The sequence below is a fragment of the Syzygium oleosum genome, unplaced genomic scaffold (assembly GCF_021117445.2).
Source record: "Syzygium oleosum isolate NSW1041296 unplaced genomic scaffold, Sole_v2.1 Sole_v2.52, whole genome shotgun sequence".
Lineage (NCBI taxonomy): Eukaryota > Viridiplantae > Streptophyta > Magnoliopsida > Myrtales > Myrtaceae > Syzygium > Syzygium oleosum.
Genome location: NW_026607536.1, coordinates 966841 through 985937, shown reverse-complemented (window position 1 = coordinate 985937; position 19097 = coordinate 966841). Strand labels below are relative to the sequence as shown.

General features: G+C 41.0%; 3 protein-coding genes across 5 annotated transcripts; 2 read left to right on the top strand and 1 right to left on the bottom strand.

Annotated features, from left to right (window-relative positions):
• Positions 1-1452: 1452 nt before the first annotated feature.
• LOC115679767 (uncharacterized) lies at positions 1453-3263 on the top strand. 2 transcript variants are annotated; one of them, XM_030603469.2, is made up of 5 exons: positions 1453-1875; positions 1992-2051; positions 2188-2270; positions 2488-2690; positions 2971-3263. In XM_030603469.2, the coding sequence occupies exons 1-5, from the start codon at positions 1658-1660 to the stop codon at positions 3076-3078; spliced, it is 672 nt and encodes a 223-aa protein (XP_030459329.1). In that variant the 5' UTR covers positions 1453-1657; the 3' UTR covers positions 3079-3263. The 2 variants fall into 2 exon arrangements, with proteins under 2 accessions (XP_030459329.1, XP_030459327.1); XM_030603467.2 differs by having other exon boundaries at positions 1992-2063.
• An 836-nt stretch (positions 3264-4099) lies between these two features.
• On the bottom strand, positions 4100-4827 carry LOC130136848 (uncharacterized). Its single transcript, XM_056307302.1, has one exon. It carries the CDS (start codon positions 4668-4670, stop codon positions 4251-4253), a length of 420 nt encoding a protein of 139 aa, XP_056163277.1. The 5' UTR covers positions 4671-4827; the 3' UTR covers positions 4100-4250.
• Positions 4828-7844: 3017 nt separating this feature from the next.
• LOC115679699 (calmodulin-binding transcription activator 3-like) lies at positions 7845-17744 on the top strand. 2 transcript variants are annotated; one of them, XM_030603363.2, is made up of 12 exons: positions 7845-8200; positions 8695-8814; positions 9877-9992; positions 10849-10937; positions 11878-11923; positions 12796-13075; positions 13281-13582; positions 14084-14452; positions 14587-15272; positions 15730-16303; positions 16601-16909; positions 17083-17744. In XM_030603363.2, exons 1-12 carry the CDS (start codon positions 8161-8163, stop codon positions 17146-17148), a joined length of 2997 nt encoding a protein of 998 aa, XP_030459223.1. In that variant the 5' UTR covers positions 7845-8160; the 3' UTR covers positions 17149-17744. The 2 variants fall into 2 exon arrangements, with proteins under 2 accessions (XP_030459223.1, XP_056163278.1); XM_056307303.1 differs by having other exon boundaries at positions 7846-8200; positions 12913-13075.
• The last annotated feature ends 1353 nt before the right edge of the window (positions 17745-19097 follow it).

Sequence of the window (19097 nt, the reverse complement as noted above, 5' to 3'; positions counted from 1 at the left end):
ATTTCATATGACTCTCCTCGTATGTAAGACGAGATTTACACATTCAGTGCGAGATGTGGATGTAACCATGTCAACTGAACAAATAGAGGTACAAAAACAAGTGAAATAACAAAGAGTAATAGACAGAATACATACACAAGAGAGGGTGCTATATTATATGAACTTGTGACATTTGCTAAGATATGAATTGGGAAAATTGTTCTATCGCAAAAGCAAAAATTATTACAAAGCGTGCCAATAACAAATGTATAGTATATTTCTTTTTAAATTTAATTGGTTTCTCCTCCAATACAGCTAGCCGAGTGGACCATCCACACACATCTTACTTTCTTTTCTTTTTCCTATTTCCCTCCACCGGTCCTAGGCCCTGGCAATGGCTGACGGAGGTTGCCGGTCACAGGTGAGGGCCGCAAAGCCCTCACTAGATTTGGCGAGGCAAGGGTTGGCGGCCCTTGCTCAATGGTTGGCGAGGGCAGGTGATGGGGACTCCCTCACCTATGGCCAGAGGAGGGAAATAAAAAAAAGAAGATTCAGAAAAAAAATTTCAAAAATTGTCCACGTCACCGTCGGCTATACCATGTTGGTGATTTTCAGCCAAAATTAACTGAAATGACTAACTTTGACTTACTTGGCACAATTAAAAAGTTTATGACTGAATCGGTCGCCGTACAATGGAATTAGAATATTTTGAACAATTATCCCCGTTGCATGATAGCCAAGTAAGAGCATGCATTTTCCTTGACAATCGATATTCATCTTTTCGTGAGGAATCAAAGGACTCATGCAAAACTTTAAATTACTGTAGTGTGATGGACATGATTACGCATGGTAATCCATATCACATCGAATTGATAACTCCATACTATCTGACGAGTGCCCATGGTTTCACAGCTTTAATGTTATTTACTAATATTATGGTCCTTGGTTTCATGCAGGAATTATCAGTTCGTATGTGTCCTTGATATGAATATTCAATCCTGTGTTAGGTTAACAGACTCACCCTTAATTATTTCCAATCAACGGGAGGATGAGATGTGCCTTGTTATGCTATTCCTTGACCTAATCTATGATGGTGATCTAAGATAGGAATTATTCAAGATTAGATAGTAATTTCTCAACTTTTGCGTGCTTCTATCACGTGAATTTGAATCTACGCTCATGTGAGACCTTTGTGACTAGCTCGATGACAATGTATTGGGTTGAATCATTCAAATTGCTTGTGTCCTTTGTTTTCGTCCGACCTTATCCATGATGTGACTGTTAATCAATTACAAACTTTAGCTTGCAAGGAAAGGGCAATGAAAAGTCAATTTTTAGAATATTTATGAATGTTTCAATTTGAGGTAGGTGACCACTGACCAGAAGCTGTCAAAGCTTGAGCTTGACGTCAACGCACGTTGGAAGCATCACACCCCATCGCTTGACGTGCTTGTTTTGTGTGCCTTCTCCTCCTAAACTTTCCCAGGCGTTGAATCAAACGAAGAGCCTTTTATGCATTCTTTCACGCCAATTTCATTCCTCTTCCGAATAACGTAGCTCCACAAGAACCATCATTCATTCACCCCTCACGGATATGCTGAGTAATATCCACCCAAAGCACTGGCTTTTATAAAGAGAGATCCTTTGATTTCACCCATTTGCATTTAGCTTATCCAACATGGAGAGATTGTTCAGGATGTTCGCGACCGCAACTTTTTCATCTTTCCGCTTATTAAGAGGTCTCGTTCAATCTCCTAACCCTGTTATTGCGAATCGACTAAGCCAGCACCATGGCGATGCGATGTTCGAGTCCGGCTATTCGACTGATTACCGGGGGTTGCAGCAGATTTCCCGAGCTTACCGCAAAGAAGTGGACAGACCTGATTCCAGTAACGAGTATGATTCTTCTTTCACACCACTTTTTCAAAGGGAAAAAAGGAATTCGTATTGTGGAAATCAACTGCAAATCAATCCTGACCCTCGTACATGGTTATTTGTTTTGTCCTACATAGGGAAAACAATGCAAGTAAAGAGATCCCAAAGCCACTGCCAGATCCTCCCAATCCATCAAGGTTCCCACCATGGTGTTTTTCTTTTCCACAATACTTCTCAAAAGTTTTCATCGTGTATATTATGAAACCAGGAAAAGATATGATACAGACCAGTCTCGCCAAAGAAAAAGAATGATGAAAATTCAAACCATTGCAGGGTTAGATGGGTCGTGGGCTCTATATTGTCTCTCCTGATACCCTTTTGGAAGCTCAAATGGGACCAGCTGCAACAAATAGAAGGTACCATCTCCAAAAGTTCTTAATCCTTACACAGTTGACAGAATACCATATCTGATATATTTGAAGGAAGAATTACGTCTGCTATGGTATTCACTTCCTTAGGTATCTAAATATATCGATTCGGTGTCATTACTCAGCTAACTTTACTTTTACTAGACATAGCATTTTGAAGACAAAGTATTTTAAGTGTTTTTTTCCTAAAGAAGATAATCTTCAGGGAAGGCTGAAGAGGTGATTGAAGATGCCGAGATTGTGGCCGAGGTGGTAGAGAAGGTTGCGACCGCGGCTGAAAAGGTATCGGCCCAAGTAGCTGATGAGCTCCCCGATGACAGCAAACTCAAGGAGGCTGCATTGTTTGTTGAACACGTATCAGAAGTTACTGCTCAAGATGCTCATTTGACCGAGAACTTCATTCATAAGGTATTTGTGTCCTCCTCCTCCTCTCATCGCCTTCTTTCACTCATGAAATATCATATGCTTGCGACCGGTTAACATAAATCTCGAGGAAGGCCAACCGCAAGCATTTATATTAGTTGATAAATCAATAGAGAACAAAGAGATTGGTAGCTAGATATCACGAGTAGTTGTTCAACGGCAAACTGCATTCGAATCGAAGGGAAATAATATTATCATCGGGTTGCCATCCATTTAAGGGGAAGCATAACGAAGTACTGATAATGGGGCGGTTCCATACATGTAGTTTGATGAAGTGAAACAAGAGGTGGAGACGGCGGTTGAAACCGGCATCCGGAAGATGATGGAGCAACCGTCTGAAGAACTCATTCAAAAACCGTCTGAAGAAAAATAAACATCTATCATTTTCAGCCATCCAACCTCCAAAAATCTCCTTCCAGAGAATGGTATAGAGAGAATACTGTACATACCATTTAGGGGAGGGAAGAAAGAGTTTTTAAAGGCTATAAATAAATGAAGCGTTCGTCGCAGTGATGTAATTGTACATCAGCACATGACATTAATTTCGATTTCTAGGAAGGCACAGTCTCTAAATCCTTTCCTTCTTCCCGTTCATTTTTACCATGTGAGTTCGATGCTTGGGTGTTATACTCAAGTGAAATTTGGTTCTCCTCTTGAGGGTTTAGTATACGCTTGCCATACTTTCATCCTGCAATGCAATTATGGACCATTTGCCTCGGAAATCATTTGAACTTCATCGAAAACAAAAGCTGACTTGTCCTCGGATGCCTCTAATCAACCATCGAGCTTCGCTATGTCTCGACTTTGATGAGAATACATTTAATCAAAATTGCGAGGCACACAGAAAAAGAAAACTGTAACTGTGGAGTCACGGAAGGAAAGGAGAAAATTTATGATAAAAGCACGAAAATGTGTCATCAAAATCCTTTCGAAAGGATCGAATGGCATAACGAGAAAGGATCATCCTTCAAGGATCAGCGGTCTATGGACAGTCTCCTAGTGCCCAAATTGTGACTTTTTATGTGTAATTTGCCTAACCATCTCATGCAATCATACCTATTTGTATACAAATGTGGATTCTGACTTAAGCTCTTCCAATTTCATCCAATGGACATTGTTTTATCGAATCAAAAGCCATATTTATTCCTGAAAATAGTCCTAACATTGAGCTCTTATATTGCATGACACTCCCCGCTGTAATATGGACGTATCTTACTGCAAGTTAAAGAAAAGGTGAATGACCAAAAATTGCCGCCATTTAGGTTAAAAATAATAAGTCATCGCTTATCAGTACTTCCAGTTGGACTCTTTGCCTCGTACAAGATGGCATTCTGATAAACTCATGTAAATCGAAACTAATAATAGCATATTCAGGACACCATAAGCATCATATGTATACTCTCAAACATTACATTAAACTTATTGTAACCGGGAACCATATAGATCATAAACATGACACGCATGTCAACCCTAAGTGTGATTGAGAAAACCAGATTAATCTGTCGGCCCAAGACATGGGCTTAAAATAAAGCTCTTCACGACTCGTTACACGGCCAATGCGGCAGCGAACCCAGCGGCCAAAACCCCTGAGAGAGCAAACTTATTCGTCACAGCGCCACTACTGGGTGCCTCCGGCATCACTGTACCTTCAACTGGTGGAGACGAGGCGGCCAACGGAGGCAGAGAGATAGTCGTCGATGCGGTAGTTGTCGATGCAGGTGGGGACGGTGGCGAGGTGAACATCGAAGGGGAGGGGGCACTCGCCGCCAGCAGCAGCGACAGCAACGAAGTCAACGATGTGACCCGTGGGGGGATAACCGGTGCGGACGCTGATGCTTCTGGCATCGATGAGTTTGCCGGAGACGGCGACTGAGCAGGCGGTGTAGGCGGAGACTGCACCACTGATAAGCTGAACGAGAGTGGCGAGATGACGGCCGCGAGGAACAGGATTCTCGGGACCGCCATTGTTGCCGAGCGAAAATCTCTCAACCTGCACTTGGAAATCAGAGTCTGGTTGCTGATTCGGTTGCCTGAAGAGAGCGAAATATATAGAGGAGAGCCATTGGACGGAAAGTTGGAGGTGAGCGGGACATAGAGTCGTGCTCCTCCACTGATGCCCACGCAATATGGTTATATCTAGCAAAATTTCAATTTGATTTTTAAACGCAACATGCTTATAAATCTAGGTTTTGAGAAAAAATATGGAGAGGGAAACGAGAATTAAATAACCCCTGGTCGAATCTAAATTCCGGAAAATACACATTTTATAATCCAAGCCCCAGAGGGATGTTTTTCGCCTCTGCAAACAAATATTTGTGCACGCGTATAATTACACGTATCCCGCCATGTTAGACGTAATATAAGTACGAGATTATCATAAACTATGTAAAGTTTGAGAAACTAGAAAGTTGAAAATTCTGGGTGAAGCGATTTTTATGGGGCTTATTGATTATTTAGATATGAAAAGTTTAAGATGCCAATTCTCTAAGTTAAAGTTTGATCGTTTCCCCCATCCATCCCGGTATCCACGTGTTTGATATTTTGAATATAGGTTTTGAAGCACCAAAAAATTTTAAAACTTAGCTCCGCCTATTTTATATGATGGAAAATCTCACCTGACTTTTCTAGTATGTTTAAGGTTACTTGACGCGACCGATTTGACACTTAATAAGAGTTGAAGTGGAGCCATATGAACTACGTAAAATGATAAGAAAAGGAAGAGAGAGAGAACACGCCACCCAGCCTTCCTTCATTTGGACACTTGCGTGACCATTTATGATGGCTAAATTGCTTTCGCCATATTACAGGGTGGCCGAGGGGTTTAATGGTAGCTTTTGTTAATTTTACAACTTAATTGCACTTTCTCTACATGATTTAAGATTTCTAGTGCGATAGTCTCGTAAAAATATAAATTGTTCCACACATTTATTAAAGAAAGGAGTAAAGAGATTCCTCGAAATTTGAGTATCTCTTCCTATTCAATAATTAATAACACCCAATTACCAAATGACATTCTGTCGAGGATAATAAGTTTGATAACGAACAAAACTCTGTGTTGCCGGTTATAATCATTTTCCTTCAATTTATGCCTTTCTATAAAAGATCATATATGTAAAAAAGATGCAACAATTTTTTTTTTCAATTTAAAATCATTCTCTACATTTTTTGCTTTGGCCAATTGATTAATAGTGCCTATAAGTAGAAGTAGCTCCTTACCCTACGAAAAATATAGGTAATCCCATAAATAACCAAATAGTACATTTGAGTACTATTACTAGATTCCTTAACGAAAGTGACCATTACTAGCAATTCTCGAAAATGACGGATTTTAATTTTTCTTTTTTCTTTTTTTTTGAGGTAAAAGAATTTTGGAAATTCCAACTCGTGAAAGGTCACCCTTTGCGTGCTTGCATAGGGCTCTGGCCAGCCTCGGCCCATAGAGTTTGCCACGTCATCGTTTCAAGGCAATCGACGAGTTTAAGGTGCTAATTGTCCTTGGTTAAAGTTTGTATGTACACCCATCCACCCTTTAATCCACGTGTTTGTTCTAAAAATAGGATTAACTACATCAGAAGTCTACGACTTGTAACTTTATCAATCCCGTTCATTTCATACGATGAAAAATCTAATCCGACTTTTTTAACGTATTTGAAGTTATTTGGTATCGATGCGACACGGAATAAAGGCTGGCTGACGAGTTGACGCGTCACCACGTAAAGTAAATAAGAAAAAGACAAAAAAAAAAAAGGCATGAGAAGAGAGAGAGAGAGGGATTAGCTCACGAAGCAGACCAAGTCATGGAGAATCTATTTCAACCTCACGTTTTCCTCGTCATAATCAATTACCTTTTGAATCAATTCACATCACGTCCTCATGCATTGCATAACACGCTGAAACACTCTGGCCACTGGCACTGACCAAGAGACGTTTTCCCTCCAATTTTATGCCTTTTTACAAAAAGAGAATTAATAATAATAAAAAAGCTACAAATTTTTTATTTTTTTTCGGTTAAAATCATTCTCTATACTTCTTGTGCTTTGAGCCAACCGATTAATAATGCCTTAATATTAGGGATAATGACACATGAACTTTGACCCAATATGCAATTTGATCCCTGAACTTTTAATTTGTTCAATATAGTCCATGAACTTTAACTTAATGTTCAATTTAGTCCCTGAACTTTTAATCTGTTCAATGTGATCCCTGAACTTTTGGTACATGTTCAATTTAGTCCCTGAACTATACGAAAATGTTCAATATAGTCCCTGAACTTGAATTAATGGAAAGACTACATTGAACATTTTCATATAATTCAGGGACTAAATTGAACATGTATTAAAAGTTCATTGATCACATTAAACAGATTAAAAGTTCATGGACTAAATTGAATATTAAGCTAAAGTTTAGGGACTATATTGAACAAATTAAAAGTTCAGGGATCAAATTGCACATTAGGTCAAAATTCAGGGACTTCTTATGTCATTTTCCCTTCATATTACCCTTAAAAAAAGAATTAGGTGATTCCATAAATAAGCAAATAATACCCGAGCAGCAGCAGCAATCCACGAAAATGACGGATTTGAATATTTCTTCTGTCTTTTCGATGCGAAGATATTTTGGAAATTTCGACCCACGCGCTGATTGGAGACTTCGCTTCGCTTCGCTTCGGGGAAAGTTCGCTCCCGCCCGGCGTTGCGGCGCTTCTTGGGACTCGGCCCGTCGGATCCGCCACGTCATCCCTCCGAGGGGATCATCGAGCGCCGCACGGCGCGAGGGGACCGGTGGGCGCGGGCGCAGGGGATCCCCGCACAGTCGCTGGGATAAAAGCGCGGCTTGACTGGAAAAAGCAAGCGAAACCCACCCCCCGCCCTCCCTCCCTCCCTCTGCCACGTCGGACGAGGCAAAGATACGACGCGTACCGCCATGGCCATCACCGTCTACCATTCTCTCTCCGCGCCGGTGCGGACGCAATCTCATTGGCCTTTTGACTTTCAAACCTCCTTCTCTCTCTCTCTCTCTCTCCCTCGATTCTGTTGGATTATTATTATTATTATTATTAATTTTGGGATTTTTTTTTACGGGAAATGGTGGATTTTACGCGCTTCTCTGTCTCCGATGTTCTGTTTCCCTCTCTCTCGCTCTCCCTCTCCCTCTTCTTCAAATACTCTCGTTACGCCATGCACACTCTCCATTTCTCCCTCTCTCCCTCTCCACCTCCACCTCCCCACCTCCCGCCCTCCGTCGGTCGATCCTCGCCGCGTTCCGCTCCAGCTCGATTAGGTCCGCCGCCGCCGCCCGCCGCCTCCTTCGCCAGCCGGGAGCAGCGCCGTCCTCTCGAGCCGGTCCCGGCCGCCGTGGACGCGCATTTCCGTCCGCCGGCCGGTTCTGGATGCGATCGGCGACCGCGGTCCCCTCGCGATGAGACCTGAGGTTTCCGTCGGGGCATTGCTTGCGCATGGCTGAGTGTCGGAGATACCTGCCCGCCCAACATTCGGGTTGGTTTTCTCGTCGCTGTTCGCTTCTGTCGGCTTTTGGTGGGAGATGGATGGGGTTTTTTAGTTCGTTTCGTTCTGATTCGCGTGTTCTGTTGCGCGCGCGTGGAATTTTTTTTTTCTTTTGGCGTGCTTCGTCGATTGCTTTGATGTAGATGTAGGATGGCGATGTGCCTTGCGTTCGTGCTTGCGTGTGCTCGTTTCAGTCGGGTATTGTTCTATCGCGGTGTGAATTAGTCCGATTACGAAGCAATGATGAGGACCGAGACATTTGAGTAACTTGCCTGCGTGAATTTTTTTGTTCTCAGTAATTGTCGGGACTGACCGAATCACATTGAATTGCTTCGTAAATTAGCTACGCCTGTAGTTGCAGTTAAGAACTGGAATATGTTGTAAATTAGGGTGAGGAAGTATGCAGTGCTTGTCCTCTAAAGATATAGCCTTGCCACTTTTTTTCATTTTGGATGTCGAGTAGTGATATTATTGAACTTTGGCAGACCTACAGCAGATACTTCAAGAAGCACAGCACCGTTGGCTTCGTCCGACAGAAATTTGCGAAATACTTCGGAACTACCAAAAGTTTAATTTGACGCCAGAGTCACCCTCAAGGCCTCAAGGTTGTTATAACTTTTCATTTTAATCTTTATATTCAATCCTGTTTCTTATTTAGTTTGATTAGCTTTCACAAAGAGGCTCCTTAGTAGCTCTGTGGCTGTTCCTTTTAGTTTTAATAAATAGGCAATTGATGGTTCTTTTCTCTTTTATTGCTTTCAGTTCCCTATGTGCAACTTCATTGATTCCATTTATGGAAGATATCGATAAACAATTGAGTCCACTCGATCCTTTTCTGCAGTCTTGTGTAGTTTATGATAAGATACCATGTCAAATCTCTGTTGTGGATTTCCTTGCATCAGATTGAATTGAAGTCCCGATGGTGTTTTTAATCACCTTCTCTGTGTGTTTCCTTTTTTGGCTGAGTGGTGTTGTTCTCTTCATGAAAGGTTTGGGTTTTCGTTCGATTACGGTTGAAGGGTTCTAGGATCAACAGCTAAAATCATATATTGCAGTTGATTTATCTCATCGGTTTTCTTGAATCAAGTGGAACCCAATGGGATCTATCGAAATCGACAACTGGTTGTAGATGAACATAACTATACACTATTGTTTGATGCATGAGACGCGCATCTGATGAATTAGATATATCTAGTAGTTTCTATTCTCTCCTTTTGCTTGTGCTGCTTTGTTTGTCCCTTGCTTGAATCAAGCAGTTTGTCACCTTTTTAAACATGCATGTGCGTGTGAGAGTGTGTGTGTATTGGAGCTGATGGTTCAACTCAGGTTCCAGCCAAAACAAAGTAAGCTGTGACATGGAAAAAAGAAGAAGAAATTTACGTGATTTTAAATGAGTTTGGGATGTCAGTCTTTTTGAATATTTGAGGTGTCTAGCAATAACTCAAATTCAACTCAAAAAGAAAAATTTCAAGCAGAAAGCTAAAACAAGTTGTTGGAAACACACTTCATAAATCTTGGCAAAAAAAAATAAAAAAGACACGCGCTCGCTTAATTATTTCTCTCCCGACAGGCACATGCAACTTGTAGAATCCAGTACCACTTTTTGGATAATATTCCTCCTTCAGAGATGGAGCATTGCTGTGACTAAATGTCCCTTTTTTCTTCAGCTGGTTCTGTATTCTTGTTTGATCGTAAAGCACTCCGATATTTTCGTAAGGATGGTCATCGCTGGAGGAAGAAAAGGGATGGAAAGACAGTCAAAGAAGCACATGAAAAATTAAAGGTACTTTTTCAGACAATGACTTTGATTGGGGCAGTCATAGGCATTAGTGAATAAGCAATCGGATCAATGCATTATGAAGCTGATTGATTAGTATCGAAGTCTCTGTTGTCAGTCCAGAAATTTATGTTCCCACAATGTACATCTGTATTCCCTAGCACAACTACATAAAGAAGGAAAAGAAAAAAATTATATCAGGGTCCTGTTCTTAAATAATATTATAACTATTGAATCTGAATTGTTTCGCTGTGTGCACATCTTATCAGTGGAGGTATTATTCAAAAATATTTTTTTAACCAAAAAATTTCGGGTTGTGTATCTGCGGGCACATATTATTTGTGGAGGTATTAGCTAAGTCATATACACTTTGGCTGGTTTCATGAACGACTCACATAGGTCTGTCCACATGATAGGATCCATTTTAATAACCGATGAATAGTGTTTCAAATGTGAAGTATGTTTCCGGTGGTGTTCTGGTTTCTGTATGCTAGTTTAAATTGACTTATGAACTCAATTTTTTCTTCAAATCATCTGTTTGACATTACTACATGTATCGCGATATTTAACATACTCTACACTCGGAAGTTTAAGGATTAATGGAGGGTGATTTGATTGCATAATAATCTCGATGTTTATCGTTGGTCTGCATTGAAAACACCACGAGAATCCTCCTTTCTAGGCCGCTTTTCTAGCATTATAGGTGGTCTGCTCTAGATTATGCTGATGCTAGTTAATTTTGGTAGCTTATCACGGCTTATATAACTCTACATTTGAACCTTTTCGTCGAGCTGAATTCCCCTGCTTTATTAGTCTTGGAGATTTCCTGTGAACTCAGTAAGATTTAAAATGATCTTTCCAGGCAGGTAGTGTGGATGTTTTGCATTGCTACTACGCCCATGGGGAGGAAAATGAAAACTTTCAACGCAGAAGCTACTGGATGCTCGATAGGTGAGCTGCTGTTCTTCCTTTGGATGAATGTGTTCTATGTATGGAACTTACAGGAGTTTTGGAAATGCTCATCGTTTATAGTCATTATTGGACTGGACAGCCTCGTAAGGTCTTCCATGCAGATTTTGCTAGATGACGTTTCAAACTGTTTGCTTGTGTCTTCAAACTTGCAATCATCACCTTGCAGCGAACATATTTTCAATCCATTCATATTGAAAAGGTTGACATTGTCTTGCTGCCACACTCGCTGGTCCCACTCTTTTACAACTTTAATGACTGAAAGCCGTCATGTTGTGACAATGCTTTGGATAGATTTTTTTTGTCTTTCTCATGGGAATCATCTTTATGTTTCACGCAACAGCTTTTGGCTGTATGTCAGAGAAAAAATAGGTCCATTGACATGATTTTCACAAAAATTGTGTATTGCGATGAATAAAATAATGTGTTCATTCATCATGTTGGTACGATGTTTTTGTTACATTAATTCCTCTCATCAGTTACATTTTTATGCTTCACTCTGTAGCTAGTAGTGGCATGTCAGTGCAAAAAAAGTGCACCTGAGAAGATTGGCATGAAGAAATTCGATACACATATATTATATTCCATTTAAAAAGTCTGTGTATGTTAAGCCACTTTCTGGGCCACCTTACTTTCACATTCTTGAAGTTTTAAGAAAGAGCAAATCCAAACTTAAAATGTTGTAGTTCTAAAAGTTAATTCATATAGTTGTCATGACCATGACTAGCTTGTATGATGATCTTCTCGGCAACCTAACCTCACCTGTCCTGAAATTGGTGAAGAGCAGAAAGTATCTGGAGATCTTAACATCCGACAAGAGAAGTTTGTTTTGTTTGAAAACGTTAGCACCCGATTATGTAAAATATGAGTTATCGGTCAGTCTACACTACTTATCGCTGCTTGCTGTTTTCCTTCTTTGCAGGCAGCTGGAGCACATTGTTCTTGTTCACTACAGAGAAGTGAAAGAGGTAATTGTAGTAGTCTGGCTTTACATTGAACCACATATATATTGTTTTGGTTTTCTTCGTTTTTTTAATGGAGATGGTCTTTTATGGAATGATTAGAAGTAAAGTAGGCTCTTCCCCATTCTTTTATGGGTGGTCTAGAGTTAATTTATTTCTTCTCAGTTGGCCTTCACCGTGATGGAACTATCTAAGATGAGCTTATATTATGTAAGGACTTGTTAAGCCCTATACTTGATGAGGGTGTTCTTGCTGGGAAACTTTTAGCCAGTTTTTTCAGACCAAGAGTGGACCAGCCGGATCAACTAGCTGAATCGGGAACCGGAGCATGATTTGGTCCAGTTATTATGAAATATCGTAGTGCTCAGGTTCCGCTGAGACTTGGCATTGACCTTGACTGGTTGAACTGGACAATGTTTTGACCGGTTCATTGACCTTATAAAATTATATTTGAACCTTGCTTGAACAAACATTTGAATTCATGTTCACTTGAAAAGGGCTTGTAACCTTTTCCAGTGGACCACTGAGTTGTATTTAATAATTAAGTACAGACTGATACTTATTATTTTAAAAAGTAGTGAACTTACAAATGCAAGGCAAAGGGATTCAATCCCTTGACCTTAAAATGACATGAGAGGAGTACCTTAACCAACTGAGCTATGCAGAGGATGTGCGTCAGGTTGGTAATTTAAATTGATTAACTATATAATTGTAGACAAAAGTGCACAACCGGTTCACCCGGAGGTTCAACCGGTTGAACCAGTTCACCTGTGAATTGCCAGGCCTCCCGGTACTTTGACGGGGCTGGGTTTAAAAACATTGCTTTTAACTAGCACTAACCTGGTATGGTTTTGTACTTTCTATTGCATCCATTGAAGGGCTACAAGTCTGGCATATCCCGCTTACTAGTAGATCAAGGACTGCAAATTATCAGCTCTCAAACTAGTTCAGCTGGTTGTTTTGCCCTAGCAAACTCACCTGCTTTGACTGCTCAGACATCTTACGTTGCAAGTGCGGACAGAGTTGATAGAAGTGAACAAACAATTTCATCTGATCTGGAGGATGAGGATTCATTGGGGGGTTTGGGAGCATCTCTCACTAAATCTGCCTATCCCTCTGCTCCTCATGATGCTTATAAGTTTTCTGGTGACCCTGCAGGTAGAATTTACAGCATGTTTATCCTTGTCTTTATATTTTTCTTCAGTGCATAGAACTTTCGGAAAGTGTATTGGACATTTTTGTGATAGAATTATTGTATCCTCTAACTTCTTCTTTAAAAGCTGCATTTAATTTTTACTTACATTGGAGTAAGTAGTAAGCTTTGCAACCATGAGTGTATGATGGGTCTTTCTTCGGTTTTCAGGGCTTCCTGCATCATCTACATTTCAGACAAGTTCCTGGTTTTCTGGAGGGACTGTTAATTTTAGTACCAGAGTTCCTATCTCAGCCCAAATTTCTTGCAGAAATGTGGATTCTTCACGTAACCAGGAATTTCAAGTTGACAATAAGTTTCCTGTTAAACAGCCTGTTGTTGCAGATTTTGATGCCCACAGACTAACAGAATCTAAATTGGATGCTGACAGTGGAGTTCTAGATACAACTAGTGGTAATAGGTTACACGGTGTTTCTGAACTTCAAGATGTGGCAGGGACTTCTCGGTGTCAGGTTCTATTTCCACCTTTTAGATAGAATTTTGCAAATGTCTAAACTGTTGTTGCTTCTGGATTATTTAATTGAGTTTTGAATCTAAGATAGAAAAAGGATGATGATTATGACATTGATTATCTGAGTTTTATATGTGTCTGGAGGGCATGAATATGACTAATTACGTCTCTGAGTTATTGTTGAAATTTAAAACATATCATCATCTGAAAAAGATTTTTAGCTCCTTTTGCTGCTGGAAATTTGAAATATCATGTTCTACTCTGATAAAAACTGCAGGGTAGCCTCTTTGCCTACAGTAATAACAATAGGACTATTCTTTAGAACGGGTATTATGTTTTGAAAATTTCTTTTCCGTACCCGTAGATATGTGTTAACTTGAAGTGACAGATAATACGAGTTTGCTTGGCTTTCTTGTTGTTCAAAAAGCTTCACGGTATAATTGGTTCTCAGATACATATTTAGAAAAGCCAAAGTTCACCTAGTTAATTTGAAATGTTGCAGGTGGCAGCTGAAAATGATTCCAAGGCAATGAAACCTCAGAACACAAGCACTTCTACTGCCCATATTGGAAGCACATCCAGTGGTGGAGAAATGAACAATCAGGAAGCTGGAGAGCTAAGAAAACTTGATAGCTTTGGGAGATGGATGGATAAAGAAATAGGTCAAGATTGTGATGAATCCTTGATGGCCTCTGACTCTGGAAATTATTGGAATGCACTTCCATCTGAGAATGATGACAAGGAAGTATCTAGTTTGTCGCGTCACTTGCAGCTGGATACAGACTCATTGGGTCCTTCTCTCTCTCAGGAACAGCTATTTAGTATCTCAGACTACTCGCCAGATTGGGCTTATTCTGGCATTGAAACAAAGGTATGCTTTTTTGTCTTGGGCCAAAGACGAAGGCGCGCTCGGAAAGAAATTAGTCACATGCTTAATTTTTGTAACATATTGTTCTGGTCGTAGGTCACAGATACTGATTCCACATAATGTCTGTATGTTGCTAGGTTCTGGTAGTAGGAACATTTTTGGGTAGCAAGAAACTTTCTGCCGATACGAAATGGGGTTGCATGTTCGGTGAAATTGAGGTTTCTGCTGAAATATTAACCGATACATCAATGCGATGTGTGGCTCCGGCACATGCTCCAGGACGTGTTCCGTTTTACGTTACTTGCAGCAATAGATTAGCATGCAGTGAGGTGAGAGAATTTGAGTATCGTGAGATGCCATCTATGCCTTCCAATATCGCACCAGAAGATGAAGTTTGTCTTCAATCACGTCTGGCAAAATTGTTATATGCAGATCCAGTTGCACTGCAGCTGGACTGCTCTGTTGAGGTATGTGATAAGTGCAAGTTGAAGAATTTCACAAGTTCAATGAATACGATTGGCAAATTCGATGTTGGAAGAGTGGAAGAGGCTTCTACATCCCCAATGTTTGATTGCTCATACACTGGAGATGCAGCACTTCGGTGCTTGCTGGAGGACAGGCTCTCACGGTGGCTGGTCTGTAAACTTCATGAAGGAGGCAGAGGGCCAAATATTTTGGATACTCAAGGTCAAGGAGTCATTCATTTGGCCGCAGCCCTTGGTTATGAACGGGCCATTAGCCGCATAATAGCTGCAGGTGTTAATCCCAACTTCCGTGATGCACGCGGAAGAACAGCTCTGCATTGGGCATCATATTTTGGAAGGTGAGACTGTCAAGGTCTTGGAAAATATCTATATACGCCAGAACATAATAGATCTTGTTATATTTTTTTCCTGAAGCTAGACGTATGATGCGAAATTTTTCTGGTCACGATTCACTGGATGGTAACTGTTATTGGTGTATTCAATCTCTCCACTTGTTTTATGCAACTTCCACTCCAGAACCAGATGCACTTTACAGTCCGTTTCTCATGACTCATGCTCATATTTAACTACACAGTGATAGACTGTATGCTCTTCCACTTTGAATAAACATGGCGGACTGTGGGGCACATGCTTGACATTGCCTCAAACTTACAGAATCAAAGGAAATGAAAGCTTTTTACTATCTTGACTATTCTGATTAAAGATAGGATAATTGCTGGATGAATTGACTATGATGCCTTCAGTTTTCTATCTCCATATTTAAATCTGTTTTTCTAATAATTTGTCCTTCTACAGGGAGGAAACTGTTATTGCACTTGTTGGATTCGGAGCAGCTCCGGGAGTTGTTGATGATCCAAGACCAGCATGTCCTGGAGGTCAAACTGCGGCAGATTTGGCTTCAAGTAGAGGGCATAAGGGAATTGCTGCATATTTGGCTGAAGCTGATTTGACTAGTCGTCTTTCTTCACTGACTGTAAACGAGAAAGTGATGGATAGTGTTTTAGCTACCCTCGTTGAGGAAAAGGCCACTGAGGGTGCAACCCCAGTTGTTTCCACTGCGGCTGAGGACGAAGAACGTTGCATGAAAGATTCTCTTGCTGCAGTTAGAAAATCGATACATGCAGCAGCCCTGATTCAAGCTGCCTTTCGAGCTCGTTCATTTCGGCTGAGACAATTAACAAAGAGAAACAGTGATGTATCTGAAGTTTCGGCAGATGTAGTAGCAATTGGTTCTTTTAACAAGGTCAAGAGTTTGAGTCACTATGAAGATTATTTGCATTCTGCAGCGACCAAAATTCAGAAAAAGTATCGTGGGTGGAAGGGAAGAAAGGACTTTTTGAAGATACGCAACCGGATTGTGAAAGTTCAGGTGATTCTATCGCTTTAACTGCTACACAAATTTAAGTTGCTATCTTTTCTGAGTTTTTCTTTTCCATGTAATGCATCAACTGTTAAGTTTTCACAAAGAGGGCCTTATAATTCATTGGTAAAAATGTTTTCCTCTAGTGTTGCCATAAACCAAAGAGCAGGATTTGCATTAAGTGGATGACCAAATTTAAAAAGCTGCAACAGTAGACAGAGCTCACCTAGAAGGAATAAGGCTTGTCCTGAATTACTTGGATTAATGATATTTCGCCAAGTAAAATAATAGTTATTCTGTGTATAGGCTCATGTCAGAGGACATCAAGTACGTAAGCAATATAAGAAGGTTGTCCGCTCAGTTAGTATAATGGAAAAGGCAATTCTTCGATGGAGGCGCAAAAGAAAAGGTTTGCGAGCATTTCAAGTGGAGAAAAGAGTGGGTGATGACCATGGAGGGGATGAGAGAACTGACGAGTACGACTTTTTACGGATCGGTCGTAAGCAAAAGTTTGACGGAGTTCAACGAGCTCTAGCAAGAGTCAAATCTATGGTGCGGGATCCAAAGGCCCGTGATCAGTATATGAGACTGGTCCAGAAGTTTGATAATTTCAAGGTGATGTTGACCCTTAAAATATTGATTATGAATGTATTTCGTTCTTTTCTCTTCTATTATGCTACCTTCTCGTGCTTGGTTGAAATTCTGTGCGTTGCATTTTTCAATAGAATTTCCTTTTGCCAAATTTGGGAATCGGTTTTAATAGCTTTTCTGGCACTTTTACCAAACAGATGGTAAATAAGGGGAGCTGGGAGCCAAATGTTGACGCCAAACAGTATAGAACTGAGGGAGAGTAGCTTAAGCTTGCGGAATCCGGTGAGTTAGCCAGTGTTGGTGTCGGATAGGTGAAGCCTGTCGGTTGTACATTTATCCTTTAGATAGTTTTGTATCTAGAAGTTACACTCATGTCTAACCTGCATTTCACATGCGATCTTTTCCTAAGAAAATCATAGAATTAGAGGGTGAGAATTGGTGGGTTGGGGAAGCTAATTGTGTATGAGTTAGATATTTACCTTGTAAAGAAAAAGTTAATTCCTGTTAGAGATGAGGTTGACTGAGTTGGAGCAGCTTTCGATCGATGACGAGACGTCTAGGTAACACCTTGGAACTTGTCCGTCAGTAAGTCAGCGATGAAAGTAACTTTCATCTCCGTTGTCATCAGCAAACAGAAGATGGTAATGGCCTTTTTCTTTCCCTTTCTTTTCTTTATCAAATACTGGTTATGGTATAGGCAGCACTGATTTACTATTGAGATTAATCCGTCGTCACTTCTGTGAGCAAGTTCTTCTGTTTCCAATTAAGCTTCTGATCAGGAAGCTGACACTGGGTTTTAGATTAGAAGTGTATATGTGCTGTTTCATTGGATATTAGATGTTTGACCTTTTTGGATCCAGACTCGTATTATCACTTTCTTAATTTAAGCCCGTTCTATCATATTTACCGGCTCAATTTTGAGCAGTGGAACATGAAGTTACTATTGAATTGACCTAGCGAATGAATTTGGGCCAAACTATGTTCATGGAGGCCAAAAATTTGGGTCGTACGAATAGGCCGGCCCGTACTACAATAAGGTTTCATAGTGAGCCCATATCAACAGCTGAATATTTGGAATTAATTGCGCTCCGAAAGGCCAATAGACGTCCGTATAACTCCTATTGCCGGATCTGGCTCCTAAGATCAACAATGGGCCAACAGTAGGTACAACTCAAGGGCCCAAAGCGAGGTCTGACACGTTGAATGGGACCAAATGGGCCTTAAGGGCCCACGGTCTGGCCCATTACATTCATGGGTTTAAACGAGAAGAAATGTTGGCCCTAAATGAGCTGTTAATGGGCCAGGTTTTGTCACGGGCCAAAAGTACAAGCCCATTTTTTCGAATACTGGGCCCTAAAGAGCTCATAATGGGTCTTCGCGTTGGGCCGTAGGGGCCCATGGGCCCATATTTTTGGCTCGTTTGAAATTTGGGCCTCAAATAGGCGGTTATTGCGCCCCCTGGAAACCCATTATTTTTCATGGGCCGTACCCAGCTGAATAAAGGCCCTTTAGAGGGCCAACTTTCAGCCCAATACGTTAATTCTAGATTCTGCCCAATAAAATTGGGCCTTAATAGCACAAAGCAGGTCCATCAAGAACAGACCGATTTGCTTCCTTAAAAAAACGTAGATGGGCCAGACTCGGCCCAACAAGTGGGCCTTAAGGGCCCAGGGATTGTCCCATTACTTGTATGGGCCGCACCGGGCCGAATTTTAGTGTCCTAAATGGGCTATTAATGAGCCACGTTTTCTGCCAAAAGCATTGGGCCCTAGGGGCCCATAAAGAAAAGGCCGATTATTGGAAACTGGGCCCAACGAGCTGGTATTGGGCCATTTAGGCCCAATTTTCTGGGCCTTAAGTACCCATAATGGGCCCACGATTTCGTTGACTCTTTTAACGTTTGGGCGTCAGATAGGCGGTGTTGGGCCCACTGGAGGTTAATTATTTTCATGGGCCGTACCCATCCGAAAATTCACCCTTAAATGTTCTGTAATGGGCCAACTTTCGGCCCAATTCATTAACGGCAGATTCAGCCCAATGCATTGGGCGTTAATAGCACAAAGCCAGGCCCATCAAGATCAGACCCATAATGCTTGGGCCTTCAAAAACTGCTGGGTCAGATTCGGTCCAACATGTTGGGCCCTGAGGGCCCAGGCAATGCCCTTTTCATGGGCTAGGCCCAGTTGAATATTGTGCATTAAATGGGCTTTAA